Source organism: Anopheles coluzzii, chromosome X (genome assembly GCF_943734685.1).
Source record: "Anopheles coluzzii chromosome X, AcolN3, whole genome shotgun sequence".
NCBI lineage: Eukaryota > Metazoa > Arthropoda > Insecta > Diptera > Culicidae > Anopheles > Anopheles coluzzii.
The window spans coordinates 2,837,171-2,851,129 of NC_064669.1; the positions used below are offsets into that span (position 1 = coordinate 2,837,171).

Consider the following 13,959-nt stretch of genomic DNA (forward strand, 5'->3'; position numbering starts at 1 on the left):
ATTGGTTGTTAGATGCTCTAAAGTGCATTTCGGTACTTTTGGATTGGAGATGAACCTGTATTCCAGCACAGTGTCTTCCCTGTCTGTTACAGCGGCTGCTTCATTACAGTTCCTCGTCTACCTAAATCCAGCTGTCCGCTCGGGTTCACACTTTCTTCCATTCCATTTATTTTCATCCCACTATATGTTTTGTCATGTCCTTTATCAACTATTTCTTTGGATTTTTAGTATGTTTTACCCATTACGATGCTATTGCCTGCACTTTTGTGCAAAGATCGTTTTGGTGCTTCATTGTCGCTGTTATGTTTTAGATTTTCGGATTAAAAAACGTACATATCATGTTATAATTTATTTATTTATTTAATTTTGAGTATGACGGCTATTAATATTATTGTTATGTAGTGAAATGCTTGTACATTCAATCCATCATCCGTTTATGTGGTGTGCTTTTTTTTCAAAACTTACAGCTGTATAGCCCTCTAAAATGCCTCTTATCGCCTGCTAGGCTGTTGTGGTTTTGTTATCACTGATGCAAAACCGCACAAGAAACTGATAAACAAACTGTCGTTGTTTTTTGCTTTAGGTCAGGTCTTTTGATAAAACAATATATTTTATTTCACCAATGAGCCCTTGCCTTATCTGTGCATTTATTCTCTCCTTTCCTCTCTTTCTATCTCTCTCTACACATTTCTCATGTTGGCATAGCTTCAATATACCTGCTACTGATGAGAGTTGATCTTACGCTAGCGGTGCATTGGGCCAACCGTCAACCGACTGCGCTATGTGAGTGTTTTCTCCAAGCAGTGCCAAAAAAGCATTTTGAATTATCCACACCTGTATCACTCTAATGAACACCATCCCTAGCGAAGAATGCTAAACAAGTCAATCAAGTCAACTGCTTTTAGGACAGATCTGTCGCGACCATGCAACCACGTGTCTGTTGCAGCAAAGGTACAAGTTGTGAAATGATGTTTACGATGATGTCCTTCCCACGCGCTGCTGTAATACTTTAGTATCGAAAGAATCTGTAATTAATTCTTTTTTGTTTGTTTTTTTCCCCACCGAACAATCGTTTTCATACAAATGTATAACATCATTTCTCCAGCTCCACGCATTGCTCTGTAACCTTTTTACCAGATGTTCACCATTCCAGGCCCAACGTGCCGGAGAGTCTAAAGTAACTCACGCGTTAGTGCGCTCACTCGCATGAACACTTGCATCATCCAGCCGGCAATAACCGCTGCGTCATGCAGACGGCGCGTGGTTCATCCGTCAGCTGTAACAACGGTAAGAACGGACCGTCCGTCTCCTGATCCCCCCCCCCCCCCCTCTAGTCCGCAGCGAGAGCATACCATCGGTGGTCATCGCCGCTCGGTATATAATTCGCACTCCAGATTCATTCACGGCGCCCCAAACCCGATGCCCGGTGCTGAATCATCATCGCTCAAAACCGATCTACCGGGAAAGTATCATGACGTGTTCGATGTGTCGCCTGAGTCGACTGTTCGGGAGGAGGGATACCAAGCGGGTTCGCGTAGCTGACCAGCCGTGCATACCTGTGGTGCCGCATTCTCCACCTTCCCCGGCGTGCGATATCGCCTCATCGAAACCGTCGTATGGCATCAGCGCGAGTGATAAGCGCAGTGTGACCGTGTCCTGCTAACTCATGCCCATTTCCGCCTTAGTCACGCTGGGGTATGACTGGTTGCAATGTCGGACACTTGGTCAATGAAAGGTGCACAGCTAGATTCTGGGGTTGTTGTTTTTTTTTTTTGCTCTTGTTTGGTACCATTTACCCAACTAAAAGCTTTTCACAACAGGCCCACAGAAAAACAGGAACACTTTTAACCATTGTCTAGATTCTTGATAGTGGAATGATACTAATAAAACATGTTGCACCCGCTAGTTGCAATGCGTACTTTGGGTCAAACCAGACGATGATTCATCCGTTCAACTTTTACTTTGCGATTACATATATCCAATTGTTGGCGTTGAGTCATCGGAGCTGGTGTAATATTTCCAAACTCTTGCAACAATTCCACTGACGGACATAATATAATCTACTGACTCGATGAAGCGAATATCCAATCGCTCTTTACATTTGCCAATATTATTTTCCAACTTGTGTAGAGGTCTTTATTAGTAAGTTAAGTTTACACACTTTGCATGTTGTTCAAATACTACTCGGCAAGTTGTGCACATGTACAAACAATTCGCTCCCAGAGCGATCGACATTGACCTCCTTGTGTAACTCTTATAAAAAAAAAATCTCTGGAACATACATGAAATCATCCAACCCACCCCAACAATGCCACGCTTGATGTGATACTGTTTGTGAGTTGTTTTCCCCAGCATCAACAAACCACGTGGTGTGCCTGACCGCCCGTTTATATCCAGCGCCAGCCTCCTGCATCGGTTTGCGGCGCGTCCCCAGAGAAAGCAAGCGTCGTACGATGACGAAATGATGACACTCTGATGAACTGTATCAGCTGAGGGTCTGTTTCTGTGTTGTTTGCGCCAAAGTGGCTACCTCTCCCCGCCAGCCATTGCTTTGTTTGAAAGCGTTGATAGTGTGAGAGAGATATGTGGGGTGTTGTTGTGTGCCCCTTGCTGATCATCGATTGATTGGTGCATTTAGGAGCAAACGGTCCAGCGGAGCCACCGAATGGATACCGTCCGTCAGCGTTGAGCTCGCGCGCGTGGTGAATAATCAAACTGCCGAAGCTGGTGTGGGGAAATTCCGCCCCCGAAAGTCACGACGGGAACGCACGTCACACACTTATTCTGTCGCAATGACGCAATCCAGCTGATTTGTTACAGAAACCGTCACCACGCCATCCCCTCCCAAGCAGAGGGGGTTGTTTGGCGTGCATGATCAATCGCTACGGAAAACAATCGCCCAAGCGTAATGGTGTGAGTGTGTGTGTGTGTGTTAGATTCAATGTGTGTGTGTGTTGATCAAAATGTTCGTCACCATCAGCAAATTTCACAATAGACGCTAACAGTTGCATTCGGTGTCCAGCATGCCTGTGCGGCTATGTGCGTCAGCGACGGCGAGAGCTTCCGGGCAGATCCGGTGTACGATTAGGCTTCACACCCAGAGCACACAGAAGAAACAACAAACCCCCTACAAAACCCTGTCCGAACACGTTCTGCACCCGATGCTTGCGCGGCTTTCACGTGCGTCTGACGTTGCGGTTTGCCGAGCGCGCCAATTGCGCAATGTTGAGAAGAAGCGGAGGGGATGAATGTGTCCCAATGGTATGTAACACGGAACTCTGTTGTCTAGGACCACAAACAGTGATTTATCTCTCTGTCGACAAGACTTTTGCAAATTCACTTGTTTCGACAGACTAGATAAACCAATGCAGGCAGTGTGTCAGTCCGCAGATCACGCTTCTATCACGCCTCTCAAGCACTTGCACCCTTGGTTTGATTGCAGAACACTCTCTCACATTCCACAGAGCTATACACGGATTTGCTGGAATTCTTCATCACTAAACTCACACGCACACACACACACACTGTCCACCATGGTCCACTCGTCTCGTAAGGTGCGACCAAAGTCCTGTTTCCTGACCCGGTTCGGTCCGGCAGGCAGTAGCTGATCCCGCCGCTCGTGGTGAAATAAATGCAATGGCAAGCGGAGACCGCGTTTTTATCAACAACTCACCCTGCTGTAGCGTCTCCGGGCACTCACGCGCCCGAGATGATTCATGCGTTTTTCCCCCCTTATTGCGCGCGCTGTGTTTTAACGGCCGAGTCTGAGTTCTCGTACACGTCTGATTCATCTTTCACACGTTTAACCCTGGCGTGTTCAGCAGTGGCACTTGGACAGGCTTTACTCTCTTCCTTAAAACGGGGGGTTGGTTTTAATTCATGTTACAAAACCGTTAATTTGAGGAGCAGTCGACTTATTTAAACGACTCTTACAGTTTAGATTTTTAGGACGCAAGAGACGGAATGGATCACAAATGTATTACCAACAACGATCTTACCTCACCACTTGTGAGTTTTAAATTCTGCTACAAAAAAGAGAATATTTCATTTTTACTGACTGTCCTGTTATCTTGCTACGGGTAATCAATAAGTTACGATAGTTATGGTTATTAGTGGTATATGCAGCAGAATACAGAAACTGTAACGCAATTAACTTAACCTTGCGGTAACTGGTTAATGTACTATTTGGGTTTAAGTCTCAACTGTCCAACACGAAGCCACATTTAAATCCAGCATTATGCTGTATTGATGAATTATGATTGCTTTATAATCTAAGCAGCTCTTGAGCAGCTATTACTATTACGCTTGAGATTGAGAATTTTAGTTCAATAAGAGTATGCTAAAGTTTGCCTAAGGCAAGAATTCTGTATCTTGCTGTATTGATGTACACTTGAACAGTTCGGCTCGTATTGGCGATGGAGTGGAATGCCTTCCTCGGTTGGAGTTCCCATTCCCATGTATGCAAATTGGCCGTATGCGCTGTGCACGCAAGGGTTTACAGTGCGAGTGACCGGGTTTCAGCATGCGTGTGAGCCATTTTTTCCTGCTTCTGGCCACTTTCCCTTCGGCAATGTCGGTTTCGGTTCACGCCACCACGAAACCATGAATGAACATGTTGCACAAAAAGGAACCCATCGGTAAACAAGTAACGACACGTTTTGGCACGCTTCCTGTAAGCAGATCAACAGGGCCCTGGGCCTGGGAACTACAGTACTCGTTTGTAGTTTTTTTTGTTCTTGTTTTTGTTCTTTCTTGGATTCCTTTCTCTCCCCATACGAATGTCTGCAAGAATGCGCTGGAAGATTTCGGTATGGCGTTGAAACGAAGGAACAGCATCAAATATCCCTACTGCCTCGATCGTCCTCCCGGTGTTTGTTTCTATACTTCAAGTTCTTGTGGCTGTCCGTTAGCTGGCAGCAAAAATGTGCACCATTTCCGGACGCGTGACGATGCTTCGGCTGTAGTTTCACGGTGGCTTGGGAGCCCAAAACCGGCCAATGGAATTCAATTGCTCACCTTTCGCATAATCAATGAAGCTTTGGTTAATTTTATACGACACACGGATGCACTGGAATAGATTTTCTAGAAGTGGATTTCTATACTATGTTCAAGTGACATTCATTCGGCCGAACAGCTGGAGGGGGGTTACGCTTTACAATGCTTTGACTCATAGTCCAAATTTGGATCAAGTGAACTGTATCTGGATGACATCTTTTTCGAAGCATTCCACGAAAAGCACGTACTCCAGCACGTAATAATATTCAAATACAACTTTATCGCGTAAACACAGGAAGCATTCTTTCCACGATATGCCTCACTCCGCTGCGCAGGAATGAAGACGATGGCAGTTGGCGGGGCTCATATACGAGCTTGTGTACACGGGGAAACCCATTTTCCATTCAGCCGGTTGATTTATGGAAGCACTGCAAACGGCAATCGCCGATCAAACCAACCAACATAACGCGTCGTATGGTGAGTGTTTTGTCATTGCATTACTCATCAGTGGGGCTTATTCTATTCTTTTACTCGATAAAGCTTGTTGTTTTAAAAGTCTGGTAGGGAAAATCAATCGATGAAGGGGTATCCGAAATCGCAGTTGGCGTCAAATCGCTAGACAGGACTTCAAACACTCGAAGTTGCATTGAAAATACCCTCACTAAATTAGAACATAGGCCTACAAATACAGCTAGTAAGCACATTTCTATAATGAGCTGCTTGGTGTAGTAGGACCTGTTCACTCTGTTCTTCTTATTACTAGTCGGGTAGATTGTAAACACGTCAGAACGTCAAACCAAGCTGAATCTCGATTTTGCACTATCATCGTCGTACTGAAGTGGTTAGATTTCCGAGATTTATTCGCTTCGCTCTATGTTCTGTAAAGTGAGACTCCCTATGCCTTCCTAACCCTTAGAATGATATCATTTCTATGAAGATTGTTTCATTATTATGTTATTACTATAACAACTGTGTGTTTGATATAACTTTAATGTAACTGCATAATTTTTTGTTCTTGATTGAGATCTTTCATTTGTTTCTTCATTCGATGTAACTGTCTTTCTAAACTATTGCACAGCTTGATGAGCTCATTCACAGTTTCTGATGAAATTTATCTAAAGAAGAGATTGATCTGAATTTAATTCAATGTCCTTCGAAAGCAATCAGTTCATATGAAAAAGGACTTTTACGAATTGAAAATGATTCCAGCGGTTTGTTTGCCTCAAATTATTGGTAACGAGCAGCTATATCATTCTTTCATTGAGTTTTTCTCTTACCGGATTTCAGGAACGTATCCTAAAATGTGTTCTGCTACATGTACAATTGCATTGTAGGTAATGTATAGCCAAGCACGTATAGATTTCCAGCGGGGTGTAGTGAGTGAACTTTTATAATCGAAGTTAAATTATATGCAATCAGTACAAATAAACACATAGAAAAACCACTGAGCCAGAATCGAGAAGAGAGCAGTTTCACGGAGCATGGCCACGAGGACAGTAAAAAGATCGGAATGGGATGACAATCTGTTCCAGTACCGATACGGGGGATCAGTTCCAGGATTGATATGGGTGCAGTGATAGTAGAAATATGAGTATGAGATCAGTATCTCTTAATGTATCCCTTGGATTTAAGATGTTCCGAGAAATTGCTTTTGAAATAACCTTTGCGTGCTCCCAAAACTATTAGATAGCCCCATCATTATGGTTCGTAGCTCTGTGATTGGCCCCTATTAGCTAGTTCCAGCAAAAACTGTCATCTATGTTTTTAATATTCCTTATTCTCATAACACAAGTAGCACACCACCGATTGTTTCCCTGAAAACCGACCAAAGCCTCACCCGGCAGTAAATATTTATTCCTTGCTTCTAATCAACTGATCCATCACCACCGCCTACAGCATGAAGTACAGTATCGTCTGCAGGGTCATGTAGGCCGTTGGCATCATCGCACCCACGAAGGCAAGGAAGCGGGCCGGCTGAGGAATGACCACCACGGCATACACGATCGTGTGCAAAATGCGCGAAGCGGCCACCAAGCGGTACAGATTGATGGCCAGCCACGGTGCCGGATTGGTCAGCAGGTACAGGAAGCCGATGACGAAGAACGGTAGAATGTTTTCCAGATCGTTCTGATGCGCTCTGCAAATGCAAACCATTCAAACAGATATTAGTATCGGATGCTAGCTCGTTGGTGGTGGCAAGCTACAAGAAAGAGAGAAAAAACACCAACCTGCGCACACGCTCCACGTCCGGATCGTCGTACTTGGGCACTAGCTTCTTGCTGATCACTCTGGTGTCTTCGGGACTGGCAAATGCCTGGTAGGATTAGAGAAAAGAGGGCGCGTTAGTGTGGAGTTGCACGGGCACAGACACACAGCTGCGAGTGCGAGTTTTGTTAGCGTTTGTGGTAAACGCCGTAGTGGCCATCGATGTCGTACCATCTTCCGAATTCGGTTCAGTGACGTTAGCGGTGACATGAACAACATCTTCATCACCAGCACCGAGGACCAGAAGATGTACGATCGCAGAGCTGCATCGTTAATTGTGGCGAACGGCGAACTCGTCATGTTGATCGCTTGATGGTTGATGGTTGACAGAGCAAAAGAGGGCCGAGATGTACCAACACTTTGAAATAACTGTTTACACCCTGGAGGTTCGATCTCTCACAGCGAAAACAACAGTGTGAGCAACGACGTCGGGTCTCGAACTGACGGTATCGGAATCGGACCACAGGTAAACACGTTTCAGCTTCCAAAAATTCCTACACCTGCACGTGCCAGCCGTCCTTTTCCAATGCGCACGTTTCTCTCTTCTTCCGCAGCGTTACGAGCTTGGGGCGGTGAGGCGGCGTTACGCTTCGGAGCCGTTTATCCAGCAGCGGGAGAAAGTTTGGTTTTTTAATTAATTATTGCACCACCAACTGGGTCGTCTGAGGGCAGTGGTTTTATGGTTGATTGTCAATTTTCATAAAAAAGTGTTCATTTAACTAAACATTATGATGGATATTGCAATGGAAATTATAAAAAAAAACTATAAAAATTGCGTTCGGGACAACTATTCCTAATTCTGTCCCACTAACTTTAAGTAAGTTACTGGTATCATTTGTACCAACATGTAATTTTTTAGAGCCGAAGATGTAGCTGTTCAAAATATTTTGATCATAAGCATTCTTACATCTCTGGCTTCTATTTCATTCGCCACTGTATCCAATGCCAAACAGCTTAACCCTGACCGTCCGAGAAGTCGTTAACTGGACGACTGTCCGCTGAAACCCCGCGCTCGTGCGTGTGTGAGTGCGTGATCGGCACGTTAGGAATAGACACGCACACCAGTCGATCAGCACACAATAAACAACCGCTCAACCGTCAAGAGCGTGCAGAGCAAACTCCACACCGTACGAAGCTGCCGATCGACACTGCTTCACTGCCGCTTCCACTGTGCGTTATTTTGTTTTTTTGTTTTGTATTTTTCCAGCAGAAAGCCTATCGCGAGTAAAAATTAGTTCCATCGCTTGTTGCCTATTGCAATCTGTAATCTTTAATTCACAACAGCCGTTTTGCGCCGTGCTATGGACCGCCTGCGCAAAGTTAACCGTGCGAAAGGGGCATTAGACGGCTAAGCTAACGCTTTCTGCATGCGTTACATGAATTATGCTTGCGTTCACCGTACGAAAAATATACGGTCAGCCTTTATCGGCGGTCGATGCAGCAAACGGCACTGTTGATAAAACTGTTATCGCCATCGGTAATGGATTAGACGGGAAAGGCTGGGATGATTGAGATATTGGTACCGTGAAGAGTTGATCAGGCAGACTAGGCACGGTAAATGCTATGCGTGAAACGCTAGATTTTCACGAACCTTCTTTATGGCACATAGAAAATGCACAAGTTGTCTTCGTCTATATAGTAAAATCCTGTATGATCTAATCGCGCGTAAGCTACATCAATTTGATCGATACACATTGGATCAAATTGATTGCAGAATGTTCTCGAAGTCCACCGGCTACACCTAAGTCCCAGCATATACGCACCTTGTTCTTAAAGCGCTGGATAGCGGTCAGCAAAGCCATCAGCAACATCTTTGCTACCAGCACCGCCGACCAGAATACGTACGCCTTGTACGCTTCCGAATTGATGGAGTCGAATGGGCTTGCCATGGTTCGAACACTGCTGCTTGGCTGCGGTTACTTCCAGGAGAACACCTGCCTGGTCGGTCGGGCTGAAACTATTGGTCAGTCTGGTCGGACACCGTGCCGTGCGCGACCCGTTCCCAAATGGTACTGATTGTGTGTGTGTAGGGCAAACATTTGCAACATCATCATTACCTCATCGGATCCCCTCCACACCATGCGCGAGCTCATCATATCTCAGCCCACTTACAACCACGATATGCGGTAAAGCAAAGCAAAAATCTATTCGTTTCAACGCTTCCTTCAAAGAGGGGCTGGTACGAAGCTATTAGCGACCTTCAGAGAACTGTTGAAGTCAAGAGGTGATCTGAGGTACTTTGCTAGTTTAACAGTTCGTATGTAGAGTTGAATACAGGATCGTGTGGTGGATGTGTGATATTTTCGAGCGGGAAATTAAATTGAACTTATCTGCAGCAGTTTTACAACAAACTAATCCTTATTTTACTCTACCAGAACGATTGTAGTTTACCTTTACTGACGTTTCGTTTATTTATTTCGGAATAATAATAATGAATTCAGTTTCAATTCTCATTACTATAGAGGTTCTCAAACCAGCTCAACGTCATTAGCAAATTAGTTCATTAGACATTAGTTTGTAAATGGGTCCGAGCATGGGTCCTGCAACAAAGAAACATGGACAAATCGAGCATGTTTGAGCACAGTTTTGAAATAAAAAAAATCTAGAAATATTGCCATTGAACAAATAATGCTATTGAACAAATGTTGCCGCAACATGTTTAACCCCAGAATAAATGTTAAAATGACAACGGCTTGGAGATTTGGGGTCCTTTATTGGTAGGGAAGCTGAAAGTGTTAACTTGTCTTTTGAGGTTATATTTTATCAATACAGGCGGTCCCCGAGATACACGGTACCTCTTATACGCGGATTCGGAGATACGCGTTTTTCTAAATTTGACAGTTCTTTGAGCAAATTGTACTGATTTGACACATCAATTGTAAATTGCCAAATAATTTCCGTTTCGATCGAATGTTAAAAACTATTTGAAAAGGTTTAAAACTGTTATATTCAGTCAGAATCAAATCAAATAATTCATAAAGTGACTAAAACCGCCCCCTACTTCCAAAATTACACAAAAATTAGTGATATTTTAGCTGGAAATCACGAGATTCGACTTACGCGGAAATTCGAGATACGCGGTATTTTGCGGCCGTTTTCGGTCCCCATTCACCGTGTATCTCGGGGACCGCCTGTACTGGATTTTTCTACTTCTTCTTTTTGGGACAACAACCGCTGTCCGCCAAGGTCTGCCAGTATCATTATTGGGTGTGACATTCAGTGACTCATTGATAACCCACAGCCGGATTGTAAGTCGTCGGTCTATTTGAGGCTTGAACCCATGACGGGCATGTTGTTAAGTCGTGCGAGTTGACGACGGTACCACAAAACCGGCGAATACTGGATTACGCATACACAAATTAAACATTTCCAGCACTTGCTGACTCCGCGGACGACAGTTGCGCTTCACTCGTAACCGTCATTTTGAACGAATCACGCGAAGCGTTTTCTGAAGCGTTCCGCCAACCGTTCCTCCAATACCGCGGACCCGGTTTGTTTACAGCGATGACATTGGCAGTGCGTGCAGATGTAAACATTACCATTCCTGTAGCGTCCAAATGGATTCCCGTACACACTCGCTTTCAACGGTCTGCCGATTTTGTCTCTGCCGGGATGAGGATAAATTGATTCCTCTGTCGATACTAACCGATAAATCACTTACCCTGCAGGATATGGAACTGTTCACCGGTATTCAGGTAAGGGGTGAGCAGCCGCCGCACGTCTTGGCCTTTGCCAACCGCTTTGTAGCCTACCGTTGATTGTTCGATCGTTACAGAATCTAAATGATCATCCTTACCTCTATATGGTGTGCGAAGAGTGCGACAGTACGGTGAATAAGTTTGTTGCCTTTCGTGCGCTCTGCGCTAAGACCGATGATTACTTCCGGAAGCTCGTTACGGAAGCACTTGCAGAAAATTACGAAACGCAGGCTCCTCCTAACGAGACCGCCATTGTGGGTGAAACGGAGGTACACCATAATCAGCTGGAAGAGAGTGAAACTGTAACAAACCTACGTGCTGCAGCCAAAGAAGGCAAGCAGACCGTGGCAGAGGATGCGAGCAAGAAGCTTTGCGACATATGCGGTGCCTTTGTAGCGGAGTTGAACGGGCACCGGCGTGTCCACACGAAGGAAGCACCGTACGCCTGCGACTACTGTAGCATTAGGATGACACACAAGTCCAATCTGCTGCGGCACATCGACTCGGTACACCTGAAGCGCATCATCAAGCGCTGCGAGCAGTGCGACAAGGGGTTCACCAGCTACTTTTCCTACGGTTCACACATGGTGCGTTCGTTTTCGATCGATTGTCGGTGAATCCTGTCATTATTGTACAATTCCCTTTTTCCGTTACCTTTTAGCGCTCTCATCATTCGACGGAGAAGAAGTACGAGTGTAAAACGTGCTGCAAAAAGTTCAACCACCACAGCAGCCTGTGGCTCCACAACATACGCACCCACCAGGACGAAAGAAAGTACAAATGCACGACCTGCGGCCTGCCCTGGAAGACGAAGTAGGTTTTTGACCGCGGATTTGGACTTCTGGCACGTTTTTTTTAACCCTACTCTACACCTCCCCCCTCCCCCCTTTCTGGACAGAGAGTCGCTAAGGACGCATGAACGATCGCACTCGTCGGAGCAACCGTACGCGTGCCAGCATTGCCCGAAGCGTTTCAAAACCCGGTACGGCTGGAAGTCGCACGAGCTGACGCACACCGGCATCGTGTTCAGCTGCCAGCTCTGCGACAAAACCTTCCGCTACAAAACCCTCATCAATGCGCACATCCGCAAGGCGCACCCGGAGGCAACGGCGACGAGCAGCTAAAGGATGTAAGTGCCACACCTTCTCCCTTTCAATGAATTGTATACAAACAGTCGATTTGTAAAACATGATGCGACGGGCTGGAACGTTCATCGGCCGCCCCCCGCCAAAGGCGCAGCCATCGCAGCACAATTTATTTCTCCCGTCGCGTTACTGGTACGCCCTCGTAGCGCTTTTTGTGCTTGTGCCACACGGTCTTACAGGAAGAACAGGGCCGTCTTGACCGCCATGTACGCGGTGGCAAAGTAGGCGATGGCCCACGAGAGGCCACGGGCCGGCTGGGGAATCACGACCACCGCGTACACGAGCGTGTGCACGATGCGGGCGATGGCGACCGCCCGGAACAGGTTGATCGCGATGAACGGCTCCGGGTTGGTCAGCATGTACAGCAGCCCGATGGCAAAGAACGGCAGAATGTTCTCCAGATCGTTACGATGGGCCCGGCGCACGCGCTCCACGTCCGGATCGTCGAACTTGGGCTGGGCGCCCTTCTTGCTGGGCTGGATGTCTTCCGGATTGGCGAACACCTTGCGGAGAGTGAGGAGGAAATCGGAGAGAAAAAAAAATGGTTAGAAAGTCGTAAAACACGTTTAAAGCGACAAAAAAAAAGATGCTCAAGGTCAGCTTAATTTCAGCGGGAAGATCGGCACCGTTTACAATCTATGCAAGTCATGCTGAATCGTAAACAGTTCAAGCACGCAGCTTCTAATGCTCCTCCGTACGTATGCGAAACGCGTGCAGGTGACGGAAGGGGTGATACTTTTAATGTGTTGGTTCCATCCGCGCACACATTCGCATATGAATTTGAAAGTCATGTCGCGTATTTGTATTGCTAGCTTGCTTCCCTCGCCGTCTTTAATCATCCCCGCGTATAGAGATAGAAGTATAGATAATGTGAAAAAAACAACCTGAACCCCATTATGAGTAGAACTCGCATTGGCGCTTCACACGTTTAGCTATTTTTTGAAATAGCTGATCTTATCGTATCAGTAGGTTCAATAACTTGGTCTTTAATTAGCTTAAATAATAGCTTATAGGTAGCTTTAAATAATTATTCCTGTGTATGTTAAATAAGCATGCTACATTATGTTTCGTGGTAAACATATTAACTATTGAGTCAATTAAAACGAGCATCCCACATTTTAAGACAACCAATTGCCTTTAACCTTTCGGGTAAGAAAAGGTTTTCTTGTCTTATTTTTCAATTTAATCCACCTTTCCTTATCAACCGGCAAATCCGGCCACGCAAGCCCCGGACACCTCACGAAGCGGTGTAGCTTTATCAAACACACACACACTCTCAGTGGAACCGTGATATGTGAACTACACCTAATCAATAATCGGCAAAAAAAACGGAATGTTGGCGCATACATCCGCACCAAAAAAATAACCGCTCCCCGTTGCGTAATGCCGCCTTTTGGCGGATCTTCTGGAATGTGTGTGTGTGTCCCTTTCATGGTTGTAATCCCTTACCTTCTTGCGGAAGCGCTGGCGGCCAGTCAGCACGGACATGGCCAGCATCTTCACCACCAGCACCGCCGTCCAGAAGACGTACGTCCGGAACACCTCCTCGTTCACGTTCTGCAGCAGGGTCGTCATGTTTGATTGGCGGAATTTATGTGTTGATGGTTGCTGTCGGAAGCGGTTCCTGTCGATCAAGAAACGATTGCACGATATGGAAAGGAAATTAAAACAAAAGCACTCACACAGAGGTTACGCTCTAATGTTGCCTCACCGTTATAATGCTGCCTGCCTGTGCGCCGGTGCAATTGCAAATGCGGGCGCGACTGCCCGGCTGAATGTCAAGTTCGGTTTTCAGCGTTGCCCGGGAGGAGCATGGGCGACGTGAAGCGTGTAATTTAGTTCGTCGCTCACGACCA

The 13,959-nt window shown here is 45.8% G+C and overlaps 3 protein-coding genes across 5 annotated transcripts; 1 reads left to right on the forward strand and 2 right to left on the reverse strand.

The window, feature by feature from the left end:
- Positions 1–6,752: 6,752 nt before the first annotated feature.
- On the reverse strand, positions 6,753–9,281 carry LOC120954904 (microsomal glutathione S-transferase 1-like). Of its 3 annotated transcripts, XM_040375262.2 has the most exons (4): positions 8,168–8,452; positions 7,432–7,848; positions 7,224–7,309; positions 6,753–7,132 (listed from the first exon to the last, which is right to left on the reverse strand). In XM_040375262.2, the coding sequence occupies exons 2-4, from the start codon at positions 7,558–7,560 to the stop codon at positions 6,886–6,888; spliced, it is 462 nt and encodes a 153-aa protein (XP_040231196.1). In that variant the 5' UTR covers positions 7,561–7,848; positions 8,168–8,452; the 3' UTR covers positions 6,753–6,885. The 3 variants fall into 3 exon arrangements, with proteins under 3 accessions (XP_040231196.1, XP_040231280.1, XP_049464816.1); XM_040375346.2 differs by lacking the exons at positions 7,432–7,848; positions 8,168–8,452 and adding an exon at positions 9,024–9,281; XM_049608859.1 differs by having other exon boundaries at positions 7,432–8,452.
- A 1,536-nt stretch (positions 9,282–10,817) lies between these two features.
- On the forward strand, positions 10,818–12,094 carry LOC120954614 (zinc finger protein 43-like). The gene is made up of 4 exons (XM_040374736.2): positions 10,818–10,955; positions 11,036–11,545; positions 11,620–11,771; positions 11,857–12,094. Exons 1-4 carry the CDS (start codon positions 10,818–10,820, stop codon positions 12,080–12,082), a joined length of 1,026 nt encoding a protein of 341 aa, XP_040230670.2. The 3' UTR covers positions 12,083–12,094.
- A 38-nt stretch (positions 12,095–12,132) lies between these two features.
- Positions 12,133–13,914, reverse strand: LOC120954846 (microsomal glutathione S-transferase 1-like). The gene is made up of 3 exons (XM_040375134.2): positions 13,815–13,914; positions 13,553–13,727; positions 12,133–12,606 (listed from the first exon to the last, which is right to left on the reverse strand). The coding sequence occupies exons 2-3, from the start codon at positions 13,676–13,678 to the stop codon at positions 12,277–12,279; spliced, it is 456 nt and encodes a 151-aa protein (XP_040231068.1). The 5' UTR covers positions 13,679–13,727; positions 13,815–13,914; the 3' UTR covers positions 12,133–12,276.
- Positions 13,915–13,959: the final 45 nt, after the last annotated feature.

Bases quoted from the DNA above. Each gene is read 5' to 3' on its own strand.
- LOC120954846 (XM_040375134.2), bottom strand. From the start codon at position 13,678: ATGACGACCCTGCTGCAGAACGTGAACGAGGAGGTGTTCCGGACGTAC. The intron at 12,607-13,552 runs GTAAGGGATTAC...ACTCTCCGCAAG, and splicing joins GCCAGCGCTTCCGCAAGAAG to GTGTTCGCCAATCCGGAAGA.
- LOC120954614 (XM_040374736.2), top strand. From the start codon at position 10,818: ATGGATTCCCGTACACACTCGCTTTCAACGGTCTGCCGATTTTGTCTC. The intron at 11,546-11,619 runs GTGCGTTCGTTT...GTTACCTTTTAG, and splicing joins TTTCCTACGGTTCACACATG to CGCTCTCATCATTCGACGGA. The intron at 11,772-11,856 runs GTAGGTTTTTGA...CTTTCTGGACAG, and splicing joins GGCCTGCCCTGGAAGACGAA to AGAGTCGCTAAGGACGCATG.
- LOC120954904 (XM_040375262.2), bottom strand. From the start codon at position 7,560: ATGACGAGTTCGCCGTTCGCCACAATTAACGATGCAGCTCTGCGATCG. The intron at 7,310-7,431 runs GTACGACATCGA...TAATCCTACCAG, and splicing joins TGAACCGAATTCGGAAGATG to GCATTTGCCAGTCCCGAAGA. The intron at 7,133-7,223 runs GTTGGTGTTTTT...TTGCATTTGCAG, and splicing joins GACGTGGAGCGTGTGCGCAG to AGCGCATCAGAACGATCTGG.